General features: G+C 43.1%; 1 protein-coding gene across 3 annotated transcripts in view; it reads left to right on the top strand.

Annotated features, from left to right (window-relative positions):
* The window catches only part of LOC138579573 (embryonic polyadenylate-binding protein-like), a 1,702,133-nt gene that overhangs the window by 858,237 nt on the left and 824,936 nt on the right, over nucleotides 1-18,960 (top strand). For all 3 annotated transcript variants that reach the window (XM_069649846.1, XM_069649847.1, XM_069649845.1), the window contains exon 7: nucleotides 11,867-12,004. In XM_069649846.1, the coding sequence (XP_069505947.1) occupies nucleotides 11,867-12,004 (138 nt within the window). The remainder of the gene's footprint in view (nucleotides 1-11,866; nucleotides 12,005-18,960) is intronic.

An 18,960-nucleotide genomic window follows, 5' to 3' on the forward strand; every position in this document is an offset into this window, starting at 1 on the left:
TCAACTTAAGTTGGTCGGTGTCCAAAACCTAGATTTGCCCTCACAACTAAAGATATACAATGTACTGGGATGCCAGCAAAGTGTTGCAAATAAAGTTCTAAGCTTCTTCCAGCTCCTGGCTTACTTTCCAGTGTCCCTTTCCCCAAGTTCAAAACAGTTCCAAAAGTTGTCAGGATTCCCTTCCCCAAGCAGACAGCTATTCCAGCTTCAAAACTACAATCGGTTAAAAAACAGTTCCAGTTCAACTTTGTAAATTTCCAGGTTTACAAATAGCTCACACAGATGGCTCTTTCTCATTCACTTTAACAACTTGTTAACCAATAGTTTCTTTGCTTCTGCTTTCCAAGCATGTCACTCGGTCTAGGCGCAGTTGTCGGACCACACGGTCCACCCATTACAGGTCACACAACCGACAACCCTTGGCACTTTGTTTTTTTTCTTCTTTCATGCTTTCTTGCAAACACAGGTTTTCTCTCTGAACCTGTCATTGGTCAACACTCAATTCTACTTCTCCTTGGCATTGTCTTGGCTTTGCCACAACATGTATTTCACACAACTCACTCCGTGGTGTTCATCCTTTTCCACCACCTTGCTTTCACATTAGTCATAAGTACTCCTCACTTGTTTTTCAATTTGTTCATAAATACTCAATTGCGTTTTACTTGATTCATAAGTGTTCATCACTTGCTTTTCACTTGTGCGTCTTTTCATATGCTCGTATCTTTCCTTCGGTTTGGTATTCAATAATACTTGTTGCACTCTTAAAAGTACCAATAACACTTTGCTGCTTGTTCGGCATTCACAAACCAACAATTTGGCTCCAAAACCAACTTTCATAGATTTCAGTACATTCAGCATTTACGGATGCCTGCTTTCAGCCCCACAAGCTCCCCGGTACGAGTGTTCCCTTCATTGCACTCACCAATTATGCGATCGATCCTCCGAGCGTCTTGTTTATCCTCTCTGGCTTCCCTTCACTCCGCTTGTGTTTTACGGGAGCCCCAGCAAGCAGCGCCCCGCCCTCGAACCGTGCCGCAGCGGCCTGCAGCGATCAAGATGTGTCCCGCCGCTCAGGCTGGTATTTCAATCTAGTTTTAAATTTTTACATAGCTGTTGTGATCAACACAGGAGATTCATTTGTTGTCTCACTCCTCGTGCATGAAAGACACCAATGCCTCCATTGCCAGATTGTTATAAATTTCTAAAGCTTAAGCCAATAATGCAGTGGAGTTTCCGCACAGAATCTGGGCTCGCTCCACCAGAGTAAAAGACCATATCATTGGCTTTTCAAAGGCATGCTCTTATTTTTTAAATGTGTGGGGATAACCTGCATGTAGCTTTTTTCAAGCAGTACAAATTACATATCTTCTAGGAAAATGCATTAATTAGTCAAGAAGTACTTTGCAACCTATTTGCTTAAAGTTAGTTATGTTTTCTACTCTCCCAGTGTATTATGAGAATTTTATAGTCTGGCCCTAACCATTTGGGGAAAAGGGAGAGTGGGACGCAGATTGATAGGGAGAATTCTCATTCTATGGCTAATTTCCCTTACCTAGTGAGTCCCTCAGCAGCTTTGCTGGAGTAAGAGTGTGAGCTTTTCCCCCACTCTTACCTGTGTTTTGCCATGTGCATTTCCTCTGTTTTGTGATTGTGGATTCTGGAGTACACCACTTCAGTAGCCCCACTCTTTTGTGTTGCACAACACCTTCAGTGCAGTGACACAGGGCTGTCTTTTAGACTTCCCCACCGACTCCATTTCTGGGGCTGTCTACTGTCCCCCAGAATAGGGTAAAGTTGCCATTAACTTTCCACAGTCATTTAATCACAGATCCAGTACACCCCATTTTACATGGAGTATTGGAAAGGGTTAATTCTTAGCCCCTTTTATCTGTACCTCTTGGAGCATTGTTTCGCTCCTTTAACATTAAGACTTGGCTTGTGGCAGTGGTACCTACCCTAATTTTCCTACCGCGATTATATTACATAACGTGGTAGTGTTTTAGGCTATTTTAGTAGCCTCGAACTTTAAACCCGCTAGCCCAAATACTTTGTATTTCGGCTCCGGTTGGGTTTAATTGCTATTTCTTTTTGTTAACATCCTTCTTGGGTCGGTCTTTGCGTGGCAAACCAGGTTTGCCTCCTTTGTTCGCCGACCTTTGGCGGGCTTCTGACCAGAAGCACTCCTTTGGCGTCTGGGTGTCTAGGTGGGCTGAATGTGAGGGAGGGGTGTAGTCATCCCCTGCACAGGGTCTCCTTGGAGACCCAAGTCGCACTTTGTGTTAATTGGCTGAGGTAGTTGCCCGGGCTGGACAACCCCCCTGATGCGTGATTGACAGCTAGGCTGTGTGAATGGTGGATTTTGGCATAAAAGGCAGGACTCTTGAGCTAGAAGGCAGAGTCGCCTCTGGAACTACAAGAAACCAAAGAGAAGCAGAGAAGAAGACTGCTGCAACCCTGAGTCCCGGTGAAGCCCTGCTGCAGTCCTGAGCTATCTACCCCTTCAACGACTAAGACAAGAGTCAGTCCGCAGTCTTCTTCCCTTGAGCCTGGTGGGACTAACCCGCTCGTCTTTTCTTCATTCAGAGAATCCTCTCCTGGGTCGAAATCACTGCTGTGCTGTAGTGGTCCGGATAGCCATCAGAAGAGCCCACTCCTGATTTAAAGGAGCGCACCTTTTATTCATCGTCTTTTTCACTGCTGCTGGCCTCATGCATGGGTAGTTCAGAATGCTCCAGCCGTCGTCCTTGTCCCCATGACTGAAGCCGCAGGAACCGTGAGTCTGCAGGAACAACTGCTCTGGCTCCAGCTTTTCTCCAACGGAATAAGGTACTGTGCACACTTGGTCTTTCTCTCCGTCTGACCAGCCGGAATCGGGGTGAACCCTTTTCCTCCACGAAGATTTGTTCTTTCTTCCCTCCCTCTTATAACTTTTCCTTCCATTTGACAATCTTTACGAACTCTTGGCATCTCGAATCTCGAAATGTTCAATGTGTGATCCTCAGCAACTGAGCCTCTGCTCCATTGGCACTGGCGCAGGACTATTGACTTTAATCTGGATCTTTGAATAAGTCCTTGAGTCTCCTTGCCTTGAACAAGTATTGCCTATGATTTTTATTCACTTTCCCCTTGTTTGAAATTCTTAAGTACAACGTGTGTTTTTACTTTGTGAGCATTTCTATCTGCGGGTATGCGTTAGTATCGCAACACCGGTCTGTCACATCCAGTAAATTCAAGGTAGTACATTAGGAACAAGTGGAATTGGTTGTGTAGTGTATTTTACGTGTGGTTTTGAATTTATAGAAGTGTTGTGTTTTATAACAGATGGTTTAAAAATAAATGTACTTATATTTTTTACCTGAAACCTTGAGTCAGTGTTTGCTTGAGTCACAGTAGTTGTGGTCCTTTGTGTAATCTCTACTACTGCTCATTTACTCTTGAGATTAATCTGGCTGCTCCGCTATTGCTACCACTTTAACAGTGTAGTACAGGCTTGTACCAAAGGTGAACTTGTATTACCACTTGTAGTCTTAATTGTGTGTAGTGGTCCCTAAGGGCACTGCACAAGATTCTGCCTAACACAGATGAATGAAAAATTATCTTTATGGTATTCAGATTCTTAGTTGCTCTCCCATATTTACAGTACCCCCACATCCACTGCCATTCCGCATTTATTCTGCTACAACTGCTAATGAAGGTAAAATCCTTTGGAACTGGTTGTGGCGGTGTGATGCACAGGTACATGGACAAGGGGTAGTGTGTAAAGGGGAGCACTTGCCAGTCAATGATCTTGGAGTAATGGCCTCTTTGGTCAGCTTTTCTCAACCTGCCCATGGCTAATGTCTATCCCAACCAAATATAAGAGAGGGAAGTGTGGTGAATCCTGCAGAGTCATCACTAAATTGTCATGATTCCTGCCCCTCATGTCCCAGCCCTCCCAAGATGTCAGGCTGGAGCCAGGCCACAATCACCTACATGGCCCTCAAGGGCCTCTCCATCACTCCAAAGACCCACTTGGAGTCTCAGGCCTCAGCGCCAACGGAGACGCCGAGTCAACCGGCTGCTTCCGCAGACCGTAAGGGCCGGCAGCCCTCCCCGCAGCCGCATGCGCGCCTAGCGACTGGGACATCTACAACTAAGGGCGCTACCGCCAAAACATCAGTCGAAACGCCTCGGAAGAGGGTGTTCGTCAACGGTAAGGATCTGGCTCCGCCGAAAACTATTCACGACCAGCCCTTGACGGAGAAGCTAGACGTGGAAAGCATAGCTAGAATAGTCTCCAAAGACAGACGCCGAAATCTACGGAGGGTACGCCTAAACCCCCCCCCCCCCACGTCGAAGGGAAAACCCAGAGATACGTCCCCATTGCCAAACTCATGAGAAGGTTTCTCAGAGGGCGACAGGGGTATACCCTCCACGCTATGAGCGAGATCTCGACACCTAGAGGCGGAGGAGCAAGCCTTTCCGCCACTAGACCATTCACGGTTATCCCAGTGGGCTAGGGAAAGATTTGAATCATGTATGGACAGGCTAGATAGGTTTGTGTCCACTTCTGAAAACATTTCACCTAAAAGGCCAAGGGAGGTGCTCCCTGAATACCCTAGGGCCAAATTTCCAAGACTTTTTGACCCACTTGAGGAAGAAATAGATACATATGACCTCACTGAAGAGGAGTCACACTTTCAGGAAGAGGAAGAATTCCTAAATACTGAAGATTTACAAGACCCTGTAGGGGACTTTGAGGAGGACCCAGAAATATGTGAACCACAGTCCTGGTAGTCCCCATGGGCGTCAACAGACCCTGATGTTTTAGATCTGCTCTCTCCTCAGACCATGCCGGTCGGAGAACCTTCGCCTGTGGACGATCAGCTCACGTTTAATGCAATGCTACGCAAGGCAGCAGCACATTTTCAAATTGATATGGTGGAGACTAACCCAGAAGTAGATTTTGTTGAATAAATAATCAAGGAAAAGCCGCCTGCTAGCCAAACCATACCCCTTCTCGCCTCAATCAAGAGACACCGTTCTTAATATACATGGCCAGCGATGCATTTAGTTCATTCTTTTAATTCAGTCCTTTGTATCATCTCCAGTTAAACCGTTATACCACACAATTGTGAATTATACCCTTAAGTGCCAGGCTATTATTGAAGTCTATGTAAAAAGGACAAGAATACTGGCCCTTGGCATTTAAGAGGTTAACAGATGAATTGTCAACACCCAGATTAAACTATTGTGTAGATCACCCGAACATACAATTCCTTATGGACTCGCCTATAAACGCTGTGCATCATTTCGCCTGTTTGTCAAAAAACCGAGAATTCCCATTAGAGACTTTCAATCCAATTGTGATGCTGTGCAGAGTTGACAAATTCATATGTCCTAAATGCTCTGACTGAACCATTTGTATATTATTTCTTATGAAGCATTATAGGCTTACCATCATCCTTGACCAGTTAAGCCGATCTAGATCTCATTGTCATGTATAAGGCTTCAGGCTCCCAGTCCACTCATGAAATACATTGACCTATGTGGAGTGAGAATAATATTGTACCTATTACCTCTCACACCGTATAAAGCTACCTTGCTTGCATGATTCAACATTTTCCTAGCTCTTACCTCAAATGTCAACTCTCGGGTCCTTTCTCATCCCAAAGCCCTGCCTGCGTACGTCGTCAGAAGAATTTTCACGGGTGCCATTTTGATATCCTATTAAATAGGAGAGTCCTAAGTCACGTGACTTACTATCCGTGTGTGGCACGCTCATATGCTCGATCACGGTTACCGCACCGTTTACCTCATCAGTCTTCCTCCTATTTTTCAAACCTAATCTTATATTGAATATCTATTCTTGCACTCTCCCAAGTGAATTACGGCCTGCGTATGTGATCACATGATCATAGTGTCATTTAAAAAAACCGCACTCTAATTTGCTTCACCCGTCTTTTTGCTATTAACCAAACCAAAATCTTACATTAAGACCAATACTTAATCTCTCTAGTAGGGGTCCTTGTCAATCTTCCTTAATTAATATGGTGTCATGATCACTGCTTCCAAGGAGTCAGGAACAGCCCAACGACCTTGGAAGCAGGCCCCTAACCGTTATCTTAGGCACCAGCCGGTCCCCACTGGGACCTTTTGGACCTTGTCCTGGCGCCGGTGGCACCAGGCTCATCGAAGCCATCGGTCCCGGCACTGGAAGCGCCGGGCTCATAATATGTATGAAGATGCTTGGGTGGACTTACCTGCAGCAGACCATGCTGCTTACTTACAGCCACATAGGAATCCTCTGTGAACAGGAACTACTTTCTTACCTGGGTGGGGCAAGCTCCACTCCCTGGATACAACACGGGAACTCTTCTGGAACTGGAACTCTTTTCTTACCTAGGCGGGGCCATGGAGGAAGACTCCTCATCACTCCAAGGCTATTTAAACCACATCCGATTGAACAAACGTGCTTCGCGTTATTCTGCATCTGCAGCAGAACGCTCACCGAGTCTGTTCCAGCAGGTTCAGGATCGGAAGGAAGAAAGGCAAGAACAATACTTGCCACTCCTGTATCCAGTATTCAGCAGCACCTGCAAAGACAAGAAACAGGTTAGCACGGCAACCTTTACACGCAGCGCTTTCCTCACCTGATCCATCGGCGGCGAACATTTCTTCACGCTGCACCTCCGCCTGTGAAGACAAAAGCATTGTTATTACTTACCGGCACTCCGCGAATTCCGGATTTCTTCAATGCTGCAACCCAGCATCTGAAAGACAAACGAAGAGACATTAGACAGGTATTTACTCACGTCCATCGCGCTCGCCACAATAGAACGCCTGCAAATACTCCGGCGTTTTCCAGCATCTCTTCAGCACGAACTCACAGCTGCAAGGGAAAAGAGACAGTTAGAGCGCTTGCATTTACTTACGCATTTCCAAGCGCTTCACTCCAAGGCTCTGGCTCCAACTTCGGCTCTCTTCACACCATCTCCTATCTCAAGAGCCCTGCAAGACAAATAGGAAAAAGCATTATACAGAGTCCTGTTCTATATTAACGTGCCCACGCACCTAAAGACTATAAGGACTAAAAAGGTGTCCGGAAACTCACCGCTCGTGCAGTTAACGACGGTAGCAATCCTCTGATGTCAAGAGGCCTATGTTTCACCAGTGAAGGAACTGGCAACGGCACCATGCACCAGACGCAGATGGAGAGTCCAGCATTCACCTATCTAAGGTGAGCACGTTGACCTGGGGGCTCTACGGAGAAGCTAGGAAGAGAGAGAGAGGGGGACATTCAACAACCCAGATCATTAACCCCCATATTCTTTCACCTGCACAAATCTCACTCTTCGAGTTCGACACACAGTGCGAAGAGGTTCGGCCCCTGAAGCAAATCGAGTGCTGCACATCACTTTTCGGGTCACAGACACCTTCCTGCCAAGACCGGCGCCTCCGTGGGAATCAGGTGAGCGTTACATATGGTTTATCGTTGAATCACATGTATACGCCATTAAATTAAACAATGATGCCCTACTTTCAGGCTCATATAAATGGGTCTCGTACTCATTCCGGTAAGCAGAATTCCATTACCATACTTGAATATGAAAAAGTGGGTGGCCTGTTCTATTATAATAAGCATCATAAATATATGCATAGTTTCCACACAATACCGACTCCTGCATCACTTTTAAAGAGTTCAATTGTAATCATGCTACACATTATTTTCTATATGGTTATCCTGGGGCTTCAACTGAAGTCCTATTCTAGCATCACGGTTCGTAGCCTCCCATAAGCACAGATAGGTGGTAGTAGAATAAGCTACAAAAATAATAGTCCCAGTTAGATGAAACCCTGATTTCTCCAATGATGTCATCAAACTTCATTATATTAGTCATTGGAAGTAGACCATCTCTAAAAACAGGAATAGTTGGAGAAATAATCGAGTAATATGGAATGTGAAAATAGATTATACAATCCGAAATTTGCATAAACATGGAATTCTCCAAGTATGACACCTTACATCATTGCCATTAGAAGCAGAATTGTTCCCGAGACACATTTAGAAAATTGAAGAACATCATTAAATAGACGTCAATAGTTCCTGGAAAACAGTAGCATCAAGCGCACATATGATGTTACAATTACAAGAACACATGCATTTCGTGTCCCTTGTTGAGTCCCAAAAGTTGTGCAGCGTAACCTGCATATTGTCTTGGATTCCAATTGTCTTAAATGTTGGTCCATGTCTCCACCTCTCTTGGTACTTGATATTTTCTGAATCCCAATAAACTTGATGTCTACCTTGTTGTCCATCTGATGTTGCTGCCAATGTTCTGCTAACGGCAGTTTAGGGTCTTGACTACCCAAACTGGATAGCTGATCCCTAATTCTTAAGCAATGTTTTCTTATAGTGCTTCCTACATGTACCTTGTTACAAATACATTGAATCACAAACTGTACATTTAGTTCTGCAATTGATAGTCTCTTATCTCTGTTGCGATTCCTCCATGGCATGTAAACGTGGTTACATTGGACAATGCATATCTACATACACTGCAAGTGCCACATTTGTGAAACCCTCTCGGCTTAGATCTTAGCCATTCACTGCCACCTTTCATCTCTAAAATTGGTTTTAAAAAATTAAGGACATGGTCTATTCTTGGTCATTGCACGAGTGTACACAAATCTAGTTTTTTTCCCCATATATTTGCTCAAATCATTATCCAACAGTAATAAATGCCAATTCTTTAATAACTGATACATTCGGTCACGCTCATGTGACTACCTAGTCACAAGTGTCCCCTCGTTCTTGTGTGGCCCTATTTGTACCTTTTTAGATTTAATCATGTCTTCTCTCAAAATACCTTGCGCCTTTATTGGGCCTTACGTACACAGCTTCTTGAGTACCCCCTAGCCACAAATCTTCTTGTAAGCAAATCACATTTCTGTTCATATATCTCTGCCGCGCTGCAATTTCTTTTGGCTCTATAGAATTCGCCTACAGGAATATTGGTAAGGTTGATCTTTTATGCCAGCTGCTGGCAAATGTGAATTTACTTCATTTGGTTTCCTGTAGGTTATAGTTTCCAAACGTCCTCTAGACACATTGTTAGATCAAGGAAATCTATAGATTTTATATCTGCATGGCCTACAAATTTGATGCCAAGTTATTGTTCAGGGATTCAAAAATGTGCTGAATCTTTCCACTGTTCTATTCCACACTAACAGTTAATTGTCTATGTATAGTTTCCAAAGCCTGATTCCCCCCTGAAATTCAATTGCATTGGAAATGTACGTCTGCTCAAAATAGCCCATAAATAAGTTGGGCAATGATGGTGCATACTTGGCTCCCATCGCTACACCTCTGTTCTGTGCATAGTAACTTTCATTTAACAGAGTATTTGTTTTAGAGTGACTGACTTAATTAATTTGAGCAGATCAACATGCTCACTGTTGGAGGCCCAAATATTCTGATGGGTAAAGTCTAAAGTTTGAATTGCAAGATATTCAATAGAAGTAATAAAGGGATTTGAGATCCAGCGCTGCTAATAATGTTGATCCCATTCAAACTCATGAATTATCTGTAATACAGTTGAATCCCTCAGATATGAAATCAACAATGGAACTCTCTACTTGATGGCTATATCCAGATATTCCTAAAGCCCTTCTGTGACCCATCCTATGTCACTCATAATAGTGCCTACTTCAGGTAGTGATTCAAAACTTTTGCGTATTTTAGCTAAAAAATAAACGGTCGAATATATTGGATTTTGTCAAATCAGTAATAATCTTTCGTTATCTGTTAACATTCTTTCCTGTGCCACACTTGTACTGGTGTATTTAATTCCCTAACAGTTGTGCTTGTGGGATTGCCTGGCAGTTTAGTGTAACAACCTGGAATAGATATATGTAACTCTGCCATAGTAATATAGTCCTTTCTATTAAGAATAACAATGTTACAGCCTTTGTCAGCCTCTTTAACTACAATCTTCTGATCATTTGCCAATGTTTCCAATGATTGCCTTTCTTGATTTGGCACATTATTATTATTGTTAATATTGCCACATTTGGCACCATCTATACACCGGTGAACATCAGCGGAAACTGCCTTATAACAAGTTTCAAATACACTTTCTGTACTTGTCGGTGGAGTGAATTTGGACTTTCTAGGCTGGGCCCCTAAGTCCTCGCGTATTTCATTTTGAGTTTAGGTAGTGTCACATTCAAGCGCGAGTAGCAATTAAGTATTTTATATATCGCCAATTGTAAGGGTACTCATATGCTTCCTCACAAATTTATAGATATCAATTTGAAACTCTATCATATCAATTTCTGCGCTTGGCGCAAACAACTCTCTATTCAATGCTGACCATTCTTCAGTACTTGATGCTCTGTCGGATAGATTGACCACTAGATCTGATATTAACTCCTTTTAGTGGAGTCCTGTGCTGGATCTTGTTAACCTTTTTGGAAGCGGATGCCCTCTGCCTGCCACTTGCTCTGCCTCCTCTTCTTCCTCTGAGGACGTTCCTTATGTTGATGTAGTTTGACCTAAAGGGTCTGCAAATCTGATTTGCTTGACAATTGGATATTGTGACTGTTGATTTAGTTTTCTTGATTCTTCAGATTTCATCAAGAAAACCTCTCCTAACATAATTGGTTCATTTCAGTCTGTTTGTGGGGGTATCTGCACCTATGCTTACTATTTCTTCTGAATCCACATCGGAACTACCTGGCATCGTCAAGGGTGCGTTCCCTTCTTTCTTGTTTCATTTTGTTGGGTTATGTACCCGATTACTATGTTTATATTTCTGTTCCTAATTTATCTCTCAATTGTATTGTTATGGATGTTAATTGACATTGCGATATATGACAAATGTATTGCCCAATGCAATATACTCTCTGCCTTGAAACAATGATTAGGTTTTATTGGATACATATGTTATGATCATTGGTTGATGGACAGGGATAGTCAGGCATTGATGTATTACACTGAAAATATCAAGTGTTTGGGATACTGTCAAATATTTTTGATATTGTAAAATTATTTTTTTGCTTTGTGAAAATTTGCCTTGAGAAAGACCGGATGGTTTAAACACGTGTTTGCAAGAGTGGGTAATTTCTGGTAATGGTCACAATTGTTTAGGACCTTTGTAATAATTAACATGTACTTAGTAACTTATTGAAGTTATTTCCATTTTTGATAAGACAAATTAAAAAATATTGTTTTTGTGTTTAATATATAAGAGATCAGATGCAATAACTATAGTTAATATTTGATACAAGCGTATCAAGCTTTGCACATATGTATTGATGCTTTGATTTGTGAACTTGTGTTTTGTAAGAGACATTTGCTTTACCAAGCAGAATATTGAGAAAGACATCACTTGTTTTGATTTGTGGAACAAGTGTTCATGAAAGAAATTTACTTTAACAAGCGGAAGCTTCCAATTGAAGGAAAAAAATATTTTGTTTTGAACTTCTGTTAAACCAGAAGTACTTAAAGGGTATTCGTGCATTGATCCAGGGGAAGAAAATCCAACCCTGGATCCAAGGAGTATTTTCAAAATATTATAACGTTGAACTTTTACACTGCTGTGTTGAATTGAAGACAGCCAAAAATTCCTTGTTTTGTTTTATGTATTCATGGGAGTGTCAAACATTTGGATGCTAGATCATCTTTCTTAAGTTTTGTTTGCTAGGTCGTGAAATCCTCATTAGGATGGGGAAAGCTAGGTGTTTCTCACCCTTTTTCATTTAATAAATTGCAAACGTTGAGAAAACGTTACTTTTCTGTCTCGCATTTTTGACCTCTCTAGAAGACTAGAATTAAGCAAACCCATTTCACCCCTCAAGTAATTTTTTATATTTTCTCTGCCAGGCTGTTTCTGAAATGAATGGGAAGGAAATTAATGGCAGAGTGGTCTACGTAGGGAGAGCGCAAAAGAAGTTGGAACGCCAGAGTGAACTGAAGCGCAAGTTTGAAGTGATCAAACAGGAAAGGATAAGCCGATACCAGGTAGATTATTAAAATGAAAGCTTTGTGATGCTCCTTTTTACTTGGGTGATTAATGTGTTGAAAGAACTTGTATAGTTGTGCTCATAGATTGTACCAAAGTGTACAATCTTAAATTGTTCTTTTAGATAACAGGCATTGTTCATCATAATGTGATTGATGTGTAATGCCAGTTAAACTGATTCAGCACACAAGCAGCATCAAGTAACTTCTTATTGCACTTCTTAAGCAATAAACACTGTGTGGGGACCTTAATGGTGCTGATTTACAGGTGTGCGGGCTGTAATACAAGCCCTGGGGCTTTACCAGACTCTTGAACTGTGGCATCTACTGATATATTGCCATTAGCATCCCGGCATGCTTACCGGGGTGCTAATCGTTTTTTAATTTGTTTTACTTTGAGAATCTGCTTGGTTGCCATTTCTCCGCTTTAAAAAACCTACAAAACAAGATGGCACCATGGTTAACAGAGAATGGAACTACACCAAGTGGTTCAAGTGCCTGTGAGGCGTGAAGCAGTTGAAGGTTAGTGAGGCAGGGGTTATGGTGGGGAGGAATGGGCGGTGGAAATGGAATTTGCGGTGTGGGGCACGCAGGCTCACATACCAGTTGCCTGGCATGGAAAAGGCAGCCTCCAACTACTGAGGCGACTTGGAACACGTCTATTACCATGAGGTAAAGCCTGCATTCTGAGCTGCCATATTAGCTTGGAGCCCTCCGCCCCAGGTACTAATTAACAATGCGTGGCCACTATCTTCACTAACTTCATTTCAGCTGCCACTTACGTTTGCCAATGGCTACATTTGTATAAAACCTTTTATTAAAGTTGATCACTGGGACACCCACATAACCATGATGGGAAATAACCATTTGCAAGTACGGTAGCTGGTTTTGTTATATTTATTGGGAAATGGTAGCCTTTTTTCTTTTGACTCATGTTTTTAAGAAGTGAATGAGTTATGAAGTGAAAAGGGTTCTTTAAACATAGAAATATTAGCTAAACGTGTGCACAAGGACTACAATCTAAGTGCGCTTACTTTACAATGTGTAAATATGCCTTTTTATGTAATACTAGGCTTCATCATTCGTAATATAGGCAGATAAATGACCCCTTGCAACAATATGAAATCCCTTGCCTTGGTGAGAAGCCTCAACACATTTTTTTCCTTCCCACCCTCCTTCTCTGAAAGCCCTAAAGTTGCCTCTCCATAGTATAGCATTAGACTTAAACTGCGTTGGCCATGCACACATTATTGCGATACCAAACATGTCATGTGGAGTAGGCACTTCATGCCATCCCCAAGATGGCAATGCGTGCATAGCGATGGAACGTGCTGAACGTAAACTTCTATACACTTACACACTATTGAGGGTTATTGCTGTGGTATTGTAAAGGTTTGAACAAGTGACTGTTCATTTTTATTTTTTAATGGAGCAGCTTTGAGAGAATGGGTTTGAATCCCCTCTTACAATTTGATTAAATGTGTACTGTTATGACTTGTAATGGTATACAGTTAAGAAATGATCACTTGTTCATGTGCATTTCTTTTAGATAACACATTGGCCCATTTAGACCCTACTCACAGCTAGCAATGTCAGTTTTACAGGACTCTATGGCTTTTGAGGAGGTGGGGGGGGCTGTTGTGGTCTTGATAGTTTGATGTCATGCATCCATCTGTTAAAGGGCCCAAATTTGGACCTGCTAAATCGGGGTTCTACAACTCCAGGCCTGGAGGGCCAGAAACGTATTGGATTTTCAGGATATCCCTCATTAATATTAATGCAATACATTTGCATACAATGATTCTAATTCTATGCACATTCATCTCATGAATATTAATTGAGCGATAACGCGACAAGCTGCCAGTTTTGGTTGGACAACCCTGCGCTAGATAACAGATACCATTTTTGTTTTCTTCTACAGCAGCCTAAAATTAAAATACAGCTTCTATTAACTATCGGTCTTTGTAGAGCAAATCTAGGTGGGGACTACATTTACATTTTATCTCCAGCTGATTTTTTGATTTCTTTGGTGTAGCCTCACATTCCCCATTATGCATTTGGCAGAGATGTAAAAGCTCAGACTTGCTGACTTAATCATGGATTGAAATGTTTGTTTGTAAAACAATTGGCAGAATACAAAACAAAGATAGAAAGTAAGGAGTCAATTACATAAGTGACCACCTGTCAAATGGCCTGTAATTAACCATTAAGACACTTGCTTACCCCCACTGTACATTGATCTGCTTATTTTCTTTAATGGCTAGGCTCCATGCTGTGTGAGAATACCCGGTGTCTGTTGCCACAATCTCCTTTCTGTGATGTCTTTCTCAAGTGCTATACTAATTTGGACTTGGGCGCCCTTCTGATCAGGAATCATATGTTAACGCCAAAGTGCCTGGTACTGCTCCAACATTTAGGACCCTTTCACAATGTGATTGCAACCTTTCAGATTGACATTTATCTGCTTGGAATACAATGGCCCCTTGGCACTGACTGTTAAGGTGCAAAGCCTGATTAGTTGTACTCATCCCAGTAACACATGAAGGAAATAGAACTCCAATCTTTGGAGAGCTTTGTAGTCCCCTGCTGCACCACTCCCATCAGGCCCCCAAATTGCCCCTTTTGAAGATTACATCCCATGTTTGTTCATTGAAACTGGTGAGCTACTTCACCTGTTCTACTCTCCAGTGTTCTGGTGCACAAACCTAAAATCATTGGCTCAAAGATGAGCAACAAACTGAAGGAGCTTTTAGGAGCAGAGAGTACCATTTAAGAAATAAAGTATTGTGTCCTAAGTTCTGTGAATTTTCCTCATGCTTTCCATTTACAAACACTTGGTTGATTTCGATCTGGCATAGGGATTATGAGCCTTTCGCTTGACCAGTTTCAAGTCCTGTAACTCTGAGTACCAATTTGTATTTGGTGTTTTCTTTTAAAGTGGAAACATTCAGGTTTTGAATGGAGCAATCTGATCTACGGTGCCAGAAAGAGAAGTCTGATGCGCAAGTACCAAATCATGAGAAGTGACACGAGCATCTAGGTTAAATTGCAGATGGGGAATAAGAGGCATCAGAACTTCGGCCGTAAGTGCCCACAAATTCTGGGAAGCAAGTGACCCTAGGTAGTGGCTTCTTCCTTAATCGCATAGGCAGAATATCAGAATGAATAAGGCTATGATCAGACCAAGAACATGGAACAATAGACACTCCCTCAGTAGAGATGTTACAGCTAGCCAGCCAGGCAATCATATTCCCTTTAATATGAGTAGAGTCCCTGACCTGTTGAATAAACCTCAAGTCCGCCAACGATTGTTCAGTAAGAAGTGCAGTCGAGTCTGCTGCCTCTTGACAGCCAGTAGTTAAAAGAAATAACATAAAATACATTTTAGGTAGGCTTAAGCAACCGCACTGATACATGAGTTGAGGAGGTCTTTAAAATGGAAACAAGTTGACAGTTGTATTAGGATCCATAAATATCTTGGCATGACCATCACAACCCAGAGGACCCTGCACGCCCACCTCATTAATTTTTATTTATTGGGCATTTATAAGCAGACCCTCCAGGATATTGCGGCATGAAATGGAAAATTTTGCGGCACAAAAAAGAAAAAATTGCGGCACACAACTGCATTTTTTGCGGCATTATTTATTGTCGAAAAATACATCATTTAACATCTTTTTTATCCAAAAACAGAGAACTTGAACAGTACAGAGTGTTGCACATTGAAACAGGAATGTTTGAGGTGATGTGGAGAACTTTTAACAAACCTTTGAGCTAACTATATCGAGCAATAGCATCAAACTGTGAGCCTGAAATGCCCGTCATTGTTTTTTCAAAGCAGTCTTCTGAGTTAATGCCTTCCGCCACTTGATTTATAAGCACTATAATGGCACTGATTGCATAGTTTTCTGAGCACCCCCGTCCATTCCTGAGCTACATCAGTTTCAGTACTTGGTTTCAATCCCATCTCCCCTAATCACATCAGTCCTGACTTGCAGCTCCTCTTATATTCTGTGGGTTCCTAAATATAGCTCTACCAGTCAACCTCAGTCCTGACTTTCAGCACTCTACGCAACTCCTGCTTTGGTACCTTCATAATGCTGCCCAGCTATAACCCCTGCATTTTCAGTACTGGGATGTAGACACATACAGGCACACACGCACACAGCTCTGCTGATCTACCTAAATTCTAAAATTCGCCCCTTCTGCTATCCCCCTACTGAGATCCTCTCACACAGGTGCATCCAGGCACACCTGTCCCTAGTTAAAGTAACCCTTGTGGTCCATTTCTGGAAGCCCATCACTGCTTCACTACCACTCTTTAGTCATGGCATGTGAACCCAATGTGTACGGGCAGTCCTCCGGGGTTAGGTCCACACATTTCAAAACAATGACATTGAAGTGGAGCTAAACACCCTCAAAGCCTAAATTGGCAGATAAGTACCAAAATCGAAAATTTGAAAAGACTGGGGAGTGAAGCGTTGGGTATAGATAGTGGGTGAGTGCAGTGAAGAAAGAGGAAATCCAAAGATGGCATGGGGGTGGTGGGATCCCTATAAAAGTAAATGGAAGGCGTATCTTAATTAAAGATGACAACGTCGATACGATAATCTCAAAAAGACTCAGTCTCCCATCCAAATGAGCCATGAGAATCCTCCCTTCAGCGGAGGACAGGAGCATCCTCTGCAGGCCATCTGGCTTGCCTCCAAGGCTGAAGGCACTTCCCTCGCCAGCATTCGTCCCCCAGATCTATACTCCCAGTCCGTTGCTGCGCACTGCTATAATTGTTTTGCATAAATCAGGGCATTTATGTAATTCCTTTAGCTCTTAGTCTTCACTGTGGTTCATCTGCGTCTGAAAATCACCTCCTTCCCAGTTCCTATTCCAGCTTTCTACCAGATTCACTGCCTGCTCCTCTGGAAGCACTCTCGAAACCGCATAACACTCTGAGGTGCTCCCACAGTCGGTCCATCGCTACTAGTGTTCTGTGAGTTGCTCCCAAAGCCTTAATCCTCCACAGCAACACTGTATTATTTGGGGAAGGGGTCCCTCAAGATGCTTCTTAAGCTCAAGGGATCCAGTAAGCGCTCTTGCCAGTAATCCTGCCAGGTTTCCTGGCACCTTAAATCCTTTAAGTCATTTAGTGCGGTGGAGAGGCCACATCACTGGTGAGGGTCACAGCACAGCTGTGGCAGCAATGCGCTTTACAGGAGCTTGCTGCCATGTGAAGATATGGGATACTGCTGTTGCCGAAGCTTGGTCTCGGCAAACTTGGTGTCAGTGCAGACCCTCCCTAGAATAACTCTGTTACACTTAATCAGGTCCAGTACCTCTGCCAAACACAAAACGTGGGTTCCTTCCCCAAGATAGTTTCTATGAGTGTCCTTCACTGAAGTCCTGCTAAAAACAAGCATTTGCAAATCCAACAGTATTGACTTGATTTTAACATAACTGTGTATAGGAATTGCCAGCTGCTGCTATGGTAATTAATTGCAAGGCCTTTGTCATTTGTGTCCCGTTCAGTCTGGCCACGCTCTTTAGGACAGCCAGGCCGAGTCACCACAGCCTAACATGTTGGGGTGTGGAGGGGGGAGAGGGCTACAGCTCGATCAGCTCCATGGAGGGGCTTGAATTCAAAGGTGTCAACCCTGGTTCACACCTTTGAACTGAAGCCCCTCGGTTTATTTGCTTTTTGCTCAGTGGAGTTGTTAACCTTTGAGCTGCTGCAATTGGCAACCCCTCTGTGGATGCTATAAATCATTAAATGAGTGTGAAAAAGATACATAAAGCTAATGTGTCTTTTTTGCGCTCATTGAATGATTTATAGCGGCCATAGCGGGAAAAGGCAAATTTTGCGTTTTTTTTGCAAATCGCAAAATCACCATAAGCTGGGTGGTCTGTATAAGGTGCTTGTGCAGCTTCAATAGTTTTTCAAAGCACCACAAGGCAAGAAGGGGAATAAGGAAACAATCCTGACAATACAGCAGAGTGACCATGAATAAAACAAGACGATAACAGTCCTAGACCTTGGACATTTGGAATTTGCATGTGCACCGGAGGATGAAAAGGGGGCGGGGTAAATACTAGGGGGTCGCCTGGGGGTGGGAGGGGAGTGCAATGGAGCCTATTGCGGAGACAATAGTTAAGTGCCAATGCTTTGACAGCCCAGAGAGGATGCCAGCGGCCAGAACAAGAAATGCAAACCTATACAGCTCGACAGGCAGGAGGGGTCCCAAAGGCAAGGACCGGGGGAGGTGGAGGTGGGAGGGGCGGGGGAGGGGTAGTAGGGCCAATGCTGAATGCAATTGTGCAGAAGGTCAGGACCTCGTAGGACTCAATCTCAGTGACTGAGGGGAATTAGCAAGGAAGCAGAGGGGGAAGGAAGAGGGGAGTCTTGAGCAGCTTGCAGAACTTGAGGAGATTCGGTTTAAGATTGAGGGAGCCTGTTTGAAACGAGGGAACCAGCCAAAGAAGGGGGATCTCTCACCAGGTCTTTCCTTGAAAAAAACGTTTGACCAGTGGAGTGTTGGAGCTGGAGGATCGGAGGGATCTGGGAGAGTATTTTAAGACAGAGTTGCAGATAGCGTGGCCCCAGGCAGCTTTGTGGATGATGCTGAGGGATTTGAACTTGATCCTTGCAGCAACCGTGAGCCAGTGGAGAGATTTTAGGGCTGGGGAGATGCAGCCCCTGAGTTTGAGTTCAAGGCTAATTCATTCAGCCCTATTCTGGATTAGTTTCAGGGGATTCGAGAGAATAGGGTAGATTAAGGAAGAGGCTGTTGCAGAAGTCCAGCCTGGAGAGGACCAGAACTCTAGAGACGGAGCTTCTGGGGGAATGTGAGGAAAGGGAGGATGCCTCTAAGGAGGTGGATTTGAAAGTGGGCCATTTTTGCAAGGTCTAAGGTATGAGGAATAAAGGAAAGAGAAGAGTCGAAACAGGACCCCAAGATTTCTGG

The sequence above is a fragment of the Ambystoma mexicanum genome, chromosome 3p (assembly GCF_040938575.1).
Source record: "Ambystoma mexicanum isolate Mex_15411 chromosome 3p, UKY_AmexF1_1, whole genome shotgun sequence".
Classification (NCBI taxonomy): domain Eukaryota; kingdom Metazoa; phylum Chordata; class Amphibia; order Caudata; family Ambystomatidae; genus Ambystoma; species Ambystoma mexicanum.